Source organism: Abrus precatorius, unplaced genomic scaffold (genome assembly GCF_003935025.1).
Source record: "Abrus precatorius isolate BTA unplaced genomic scaffold, Abrus_2018 Scaffold10, whole genome shotgun sequence".
NCBI classification, from domain to species: domain Eukaryota; kingdom Viridiplantae; phylum Streptophyta; class Magnoliopsida; order Fabales; family Fabaceae; genus Abrus; species Abrus precatorius.
The window spans coordinates 15195564-15204139 of NW_020874292.1; the positions used below are offsets into that span (position 1 = coordinate 15195564).

The following is an 8576-nucleotide window of genomic DNA, read 5'->3' on the forward strand; positions in this document are numbered from 1 at the left end:
TGTTGCACCGTTGTACTACCAGTTTTAGGTTCTTGTTGGGTTGGGAAGCATTACATTTGTTGTCAATCAACTCCAAGATGGTAACTCTATACCATATTGCTCCCGAAGTTCATGAATCTCAGGCCATATTTTATAATGGTGATAACAGATGATTTCGCTATTTGCTCTGTAAGGTAAATAATTATATTCATGGATGTGGATGCATAAACCCCAGGTGGAAAAACCAAATCCAGATACACAACTATTTTTCAGGGCTAACTAATCAGATAACAGAACAAACCAAGGCTAAAAGGGTCCCTAGCCATAAAGCATAAGCATCAATCAATTTGAAGCAAATAGTTCCATGAACGAAAAGTAAGTGAAAACTGAACAAGTGGAAAACTGGTTACCCCCTGATGTGTCCCTGAGGCACACAGAAAATCTCTCACCAGCTCGCATGGGTACTTCAATTTCACAAATGTACTCATATCCCATTAGTACCAAATACCTCGAATATAATTACATTTGGATACCTATTAAAATTATTTTTTTTAGTAAAAATTCTATGCAATTTGTTATGTGCAGCTTGAGGTAGAGTTAGGTATGTCTTAAATACAAGTCAAATTATTTTTTCCCTAAAAATGACAATGATTTGGATATCTTTTCTCTGTTTTTCTCTATTTTTATATATTTATTTTTCTATTTAATTAAATCCACCATCCTTAAATGTAAATCTAAGATGCGCGTTTACTAATTTCTTTTATTATAGATATTCTTATAACAATTATAAATATTTTATATTCTTCATTTGTATTATTTAAAAACTATATTAACATACCTGTATCAAAATTTTTAAAATTGTCATATTCCTGTATTTATGGGTACAAGTAGAGTACCCGTATTCATGCATCATAGGCACCCGAATTTCTTCACTCCATTCCCTACGTTTTTGTTTAAACACTTAGATGTTGTAGGAGTGCTAGCTGCAACTGAGCAGGGACTGATTAGAGAGATGGAGACAGAATATTTCATAAGATGATATCACAAGGACCTAACAACTACTAGGTGATAACATACTCTAAAATCTAATAACAGTGCAGCACATGTTGCTATAAACACACTAGCAATTTGCTCACTTGCAATTTGTGTACCACACAAGAACTAGGGGTTCTGTGAACTTCATCCTCAGGCATGGAATTTGATAATGGTAAACAGCAGCAAAGGAAAAGCTCCACTTTCAGAGAGCTGAAGCTTGTTGCCGTTGTTGCTCTATGTCTCATTCTTATCTCTCCTGCTGGTAAATTACTTGTCTATATGCAAAATGTTGGAAACTACTGATGAGAATAAAATTTAGTTTCTCATGGATTTATTTGAACTTGTTATCTTGTGCTTGTAGAGTCATTTGATCCATTGGATCCAACTGGGAACGTGACAATAAGATGGGATATCGTGTCCTGGACATCAGATGGTTATTTGGTAACTTCTAATTCTAATCATTTTATCAGAACTTATATGGATAATTCATGATTGTAGCAATGTGAAATTATGAAATATGAAAATATCATAAGGTCTCTAGAAAATAGAAATTGCTGGCCTTGTGTGATTACCAAAGGGATAAACCAGCAGAAATTTGGAACATGATTTTCACCTAAACAATGATCAAATTATACTCAAACTGATGAATATGTTACTATATTAAAATTTGACAGGCCACTGTGACACTGTTTAACTTCCAACTGTACCGGAATATTATGAATCCTGGGTGGACTATAGGATGGACATGGGCAAAGAAAGAAATAATATGGGCCATGATGGGAGCTCAAGCCACAGAACAAGGAGACTGTGCCAAGTTCAAGTTGAAGATTCCCCATAGCTGCAAGAGGAACCCTCAAGTGGTTGATTTGCTTCCTGGAGCTCCTTTCAACATGCAGTTTACCAACTGCTGCAGGGGTGGTGTGCTAACATCTTGGGGGCAGGACCCTTCAGGTGCAGTCTCAGCATTTCAGATTGGTGTGGGCCTCTCTGGCACCTCTAACAAGACTGTGAAACTGCCCAAGAACTTCAAATTGTTGGGACCAGGACCAGGATATTCATGTGGCCCTGCCAAGATTGTTCCATCCACTGTCATCCCCACAGATGATCATAGGCGAAAAACTCAAGCTTTGAGTATGCATACTAATTCCCTTCATTCATTTTATGTGCATGGAGCAGTGTTAATATTTATGGTTACAAGATGCATTAGTTGTGTTTAACGTTTCTATTTTATGGTTTTCTATGCAGTGTCCTGGAATGTGACATGCACTTATTCACAGTTTCTTGCCTCCAAGAACCCAAGCTGTTGTGTTTCTCTGTCATCTTTCTACAGTGACAAAGTCACGGGTTGCCCAGCTTGTGCTTGTGGTTGTCAAAATAACGATACCTGCGTCACGTAAGCCACCCTTCTAGTTTTACATTGGGGAATTTAGATAGGAGAAAAAAATAGAAAGAGAAAATGAATTAAACTAGTCCTACGAATTAAAATCTACATTTTGAAAGACATACATGAAATGCACCAGTTGATTTTAACATGTAGAAGTTTAATTATTTAATTTTGTTTTTTAATATTTTTTCTTAAAGTATTTATTGAAAAAGTTACTTAAATTGGGTCTAATCTGTACTCGTGCTAATTAGTAGAGTCACGACGTGTTATATGTGTGCTACATTAACAGTAATGATAATTTCAATATCTTATGATGGTTGTGCAGGAAGGATTCAAAGTTACTGCAAGAAGATGATGTCTTACCAAAACATAAAAAAGATACCACACCAAAACCATTGTTACAATGCACACACCATCTATGTCGTGTCCGGGTGCACTGGCATTTGAAAGACAACTATAAGGACTATTGGCGGGTCAAGATTGCCATCATCAACTTCAACTATCGGTTGAATTTCACTGAATGGACTCTTGTGGTGCAACACCCAAATCTCAATAATGTCACCCAAGTCTATAGCTTTGAATATATGCCACTTCTTCCGTATGAATCCATAAGTGAGTTCTTATAAATAGACAAAAAGTGTTGAATCTTTTCTATGTTAGAGCTTCATGAAGATGTTGTTTTCTTTCTGACCATGTGCTTGCTGATTTGTATATGCAGATGATACTGGTATGTTCTATGGTTTGAAATATTACAATGATCTGTTGATGGAAGCAGGGCCTAGAGGGAATGTTCAATCTGAGGTGCTCATGAAGAAGGATAAGAACACGTTTACCCTCAAACAGGGATGGGCATTCCCTAGAAGGGTCTACTTCAACGGTGATGAATGCATGCTGCCACCTCCTGATTCATACCCCATGTTGCCAAACTCTGCTCATACACTACAAACAAGTGTTATATTGATGGCAGTCAATGTAATTTTGGCATTACTTTTTCATTTGGTTGTTACTCTTTTGTGACGTGTAAAACGGCTATTAATTTAGTTTAAGGGAAAAGGAGATTTGATAAACAGAGTTTCTTGTCTATATATATATATATACCATGATAACATTATGACAGCATGTCCCACGAATATGAGTACATTAGAATTGCCTATTTTTATTTCCGATTTTTTTTGTTATTAAAATATAACACATCATTTAAAATGTTCTTTTTTTATAGAATTATTTGATTTCAAAAATTATATTTTATTTTTACTTTTAATTATAAGAAAGTCATTTTATTTTGTTTTATTTTTTATTTTTACTATTTAGAGAGGCTAGCATTCAACACAAATAAAACCTCACGCAACATGCTTAGGAAACTTGCCCTAACGGTCTCAAATCATACCACCGCAAGCAATGTAACATCCTCATTTTTGCTTCCTTCCATGTTTACATGTTTAATGTGATTTCTCTTTTTTTTTCTCAAATATAATTCAATGTATTTTACGAAATTTTATGATTTTATTTAAATAAGTTTTGAGATAAAAGTAGTTATCTTATTTCGTTCAAATAATTCATTGGTATGTGTTTATTTTTTTATGGATCTCAATGTTTTGCATTATTTAGAAATCTCATAATTATATTTGAGTTGCAAATGTTATACGCACTAGCAAAGGTGGTACAGTAGTAGAAAGGTTAGTCCTTAGTTTGAAGTTGGAAGTCTCTAAGTTCAAACCTCAGCAAGGTAAATTTTGCTTCAACAAGGTTTTTTAGAAGGAAGAAGCCTTTGCATATGTGATGCCATGTGTGAGCCACGTGTCAAAGAAAGAAAAAGCCCTTGCATGCGTATTGCCATGTGTGCCTTTGCATGTGTTGAAGGAGGGAATGTCATGTGCTAAAAAAAGGAAAGAATATGGCATTTGGTGAGACACCTTTCTCCCTCATCGTGTAAGCTCTCTCTCGATTCTCTCTTCTCTCCACCATTTCTCTTCATTTTCTGGTGACCTTTGGATTGTAAACCACCACCCTTCACTGCCAAAGCCTTAAGCACTTCCCCTTCCATGCACAAGTCAAGGTTCTTGCACCTCCTCCATGAAAAGGCTTGAAACCTCCCTCATTGCATCCATTGTGTGAGACATTTTTGGCCCTCTAAACTTGTTTTTCTGCACCCAATAATTGCATATTTGAATTGTACAGTGGAAAAGCTTTCAAACGCAAGTAGTTTCACTCAAAATGGACATCGGATTCACAAGTTATAGTGAAATCAGTGAGATTGCTTTCTTGTTCTACATTTTCTGCATTTTAGCAGTGAAGAAGACTACTTTTTAATTTCTACAGTCTCCAAATTTGACGTGCAAATCTTCCTCTTTGTTCCTTGAAGAAATAATTTTCCAATGGTATATCATAAGTCCTAATCTGATATCATTTATCCCCTCAATTGCCTAGAGTACGTGAGTACATTCACTTTTACGTTTTTCTGTAAAAACATTGTAAATAACTAATTTTTACGTCCTCTATATTGATCTCTTTTAATCTTAAATTTTTATTTTCATAAATTACAAGAAGATATCTTTCCAACACATTATCTCAAGCTTGATTCGGTTTCACCACTCAACGACCTGATCTCATAAGTATGACCCAATCTGAATTCTACTGCTCCAACAGTCAAGTTCTTAAATTTCTGGGAAAATTTCATGCAAAGAAACTGACATGTAAACCTCCATCTTGTTTTCTATTGTCTCAACTTTCCAACGCACTTTGCAACTCGTCAATTGGACTCCAATTGATCAAGATATGCGCAAAATGGTGAGACATATGCAGAGTTCAAAGCTTCATAGAGTAAGCATGCGTTTTACACCTTGCATGTAATCTATTCTACATATTTCACTTGCTAAACCTCCTTGTTTTTAACTTGACCTTATTCCTTCACATATTACACTTCATTAGCTTTCCATAGCCACTTTCGGAGTAAGATTTGGAGCAAAGATCAAGGAGAAAAACTATTTTTACCATGCTATATCCGATTTTGAAAAATTTATGAAAATAGTGAAAAGAATAAATTTTTAAATCCCTCTTCATCCAACTTTAGATCTTTCCAACAAGCTATCTTAAGCTAATTTTCAATCTCATTTGCTAAGTCAAAATGTCAGGACAAACAGAGGTCTCATTTTGAAAATCAGCAAACACACTCTGCATTAATGTGAACCAATCTGTATTTCCAAAAATTTGAATGATCATATTTTCATAAACATCAATGTCTTAGCTTTCAAACAAAATTGATGGGACTTGGTTTGGATCACAAATTAATGAGATATGCAATTTTTAATGAAGCTGTCTCATAATTACGTTTTCTCTGCTAATAGCAACAAAATTCTTCTTTTTGAACCACTTGTATCTAATTTTATTGGCATGCATTCACATACTTGTGTTCCTTATGACATAACCTTTCCATAAAGTCATCTTGTACACAATTTTAAGTCCATTTGATCTTTCAATGACATACAAGAATTAAGTATCTTAAATTTGCTAAAACAATCCATGACAACAAAAACACATCTCTGTAAAATTGTTATTTTGTACCACCTGCATACATAGAAAATTATTTTAAGAACATCTCCATAATCCTTAGGATGTTAGTTTTCAAACCCCTTTTGCGAAACTTAATTTAGAGGTCATTTCCCCTATTTTTAGTGCAAAACCCTCAATCTACCTAATGCGGAATTATGCAAAAAATATTTTTCTAAAATTGCATGCGATGACAACTTTCTCTCAATTTCTGGAAAAATATGCATATGAAAAATGTTTCCTAACTATGTTCCTATATTCTAGGTTATATAAGCTTTCTCACAAGCTATCCTAAGTTTGAATTGAATTCCATTTGCTTTCCCAAAGAACGAGGATAAGTCAGCAATTCATTATCTAAATCGTCACAGTTTTACCTTTCCAAAGAGCTATCTTGAGCTCGATTTGGACACCATACCACTCAATTACCCTCCAATTGGTAAGTGTACCAAAACTTAAAATTCTAGTTGTTCAGAACTAAGCACCTTGTTGTATCGATACTTTTTTTAGCTAACAAAAATTTATTTGACTTAGTTTAAAACCTCCTATAATGAGCTTTGTGTTTGTTTCCTTGAATGAGAAATGTGTCGGTACCTCGAACGCTTCATTCACATTCTAAATGCCTAAGTTATAATCCCAATAGCAAGAACTGCTCGAAAAGGACGAGTATCAATCCCGTTGAGAAAAACGCGAGCACAACCCAAACAAGGCTAGAAGTGGAGCATCTTTCCTCACTAAACTGAGTTACTCTTGAAGGTGAGGGGGGAAAACTTTCATATGACTCAAGTTAGGAGTTGAGGGAATAGACAAGAATACACTTGATGAAATTATCAATGTTGTGTGTGATTGAAAGCTCTTGAGAATTCCTTAATCTTTTGAGTTTATAGACATGTACTTGATATTGAGATTGATATATTTACTTGTGTTACTATAGTGCACATATATGTGTGAAATTGTGTGGTTAAATGCTAAGTTAAGTAAAATTTTTATGAGAAGTTTTAGACTCCTAAACTTGATAAATACCAAGGAGAATGAAAATTTTCCCCTACAACATAACACTAAATACATCAAAACTAGTTGAATGAACTAAGTTATAAATTAACATGTATATTCTATCACCTAGTAAAATCAAACCAGACTATGCAAGATAGAAACACTTAGACACTTGATTCTTGATAATTTAGAAAAGGATATGAATCCTAATCAGACTATTGCTTAGAAAATCCAATAAATTGGCAAATCCTATAACTGTAAGTAATGCTAAGTTTAATCATCCTAATCTATAATTTTAGTTAAAATAAGCAATAAACAAGAAATTGGACAAGTTTAATAGATACTCCAATAATGGATGAAAAAGGAAAGAGAAAATGAAGCCTCGATTTAGGTATTTAACCTTTTAGAAAATTTAATTGAATGTGGTATAGAATAGGAACAAAATGACTTAGGTTATGTTTGATAAAATACTAGTCACATTAACTATACCCGTAGTTTTAGAAAATAAAATAAAAAAATCTAAAGTTCTTGTATATAGCAAAATGTTTGATGAAAAGATTGAATGAACTACCATAAGGAAACTTAGACAAACCTAATGTAGAACGCCTATGAGAATAAAATTCACCTTTACTAGAGATGATTGAGGCATTGTGATTTTGAATATGCTATTATTTGTATATGCATAAGTCTTGCACACATTGTGACATTTCAATATGGATATGATGATTGCATGATTTTAAAGTTTGGTTTAGCACATGTGAATTGATGACCTGTAGCTGGTTGAAAGCATGTAAAGATGCATAGGCAGGTGGATTGAGGCTCCCACTGTGATTATGAGACCCTGAAGGGGTGTGTATGCGTTAATGAGAACACTTAGAGAGAATTGACATGTAAGTATGACCACACTATTAAGTCTAGTCACTTGCTTGCCTTGGATCTAAAATTCGTAATCAAACCTTAATAATTGAATCAAGGAAAGCAACTGTTTGCGAAAATATAACATCTTTTCAATCATGAGTAGTGAACTAATTAGGTGGATAAATTTGGAAATTTAAAGAAAGAGACAAGGCTAGTAAGTTAAGGACCCTTAGTGGATGTGCTTGAAAGCATTAGTATAAGTATATGTCAATCTCTTGTAGAAATTATCTGAATAGTTGAACATGAAATATTGATCCTGGATTTAAACCAACGCTTGAGTGCGTGATATGAAACGAGATGGGATATTAATCTTGATTTGAATTGGCACCTGTGTGCGTGATATGGAGATTGAGCTCTAAAGAGAAATAAACTATTCAGATGGCAATTGGTGTGGATACCTCTGCCCTGTGAAGAAAGTCATGAGATTATTTTATAGCTGTTATTGGTGAAAGATAGGAAGGATCGACATCTAGGAGATTTAATGGAGTTGGGTGACTTACCAATAGCCCTATGAGTGTCCTAGGCCCCAGAACTCTGGCTGAGAGTCTCCACGCGATGCTCTTTTATCTTGACCTTCTCCTAAGGCTTATCATGTTGGTCGAGCTAGATCAGTCGGTGGAGGTTCGAGTCCCCCCAGACATGCGGAATATTGGCTAGTTAGTGAAACTCCCAACAACTTCCGATGATAGGAATGGATCCAAGAGTCACGTGAGCATAACAAATG

At 34.7% G+C, this 8576-nt stretch overlaps 1 protein-coding gene across 1 annotated transcript; it reads left to right on the forward strand.

The window, feature by feature from the left end:
* The first annotated feature begins 1109 nt into the window (after positions 1 to 1109).
* On the forward strand, positions 1110 to 3415 carry LOC113863650 (COBRA-like protein 4). Its single transcript, XM_027497300.1, has 6 exons — positions 1110 to 1276; positions 1376 to 1455; positions 1689 to 2145; positions 2260 to 2407; positions 2724 to 3010; positions 3117 to 3415. The coding sequence occupies exons 1-6, from the start codon at positions 1171 to 1173 to the stop codon at positions 3413 to 3415; spliced, it is 1377 nt and encodes a 458-aa protein (XP_027353101.1). The 5' UTR covers positions 1110 to 1170.
* The last annotated feature ends 5161 nt before the right edge of the window (positions 3416 to 8576 follow it).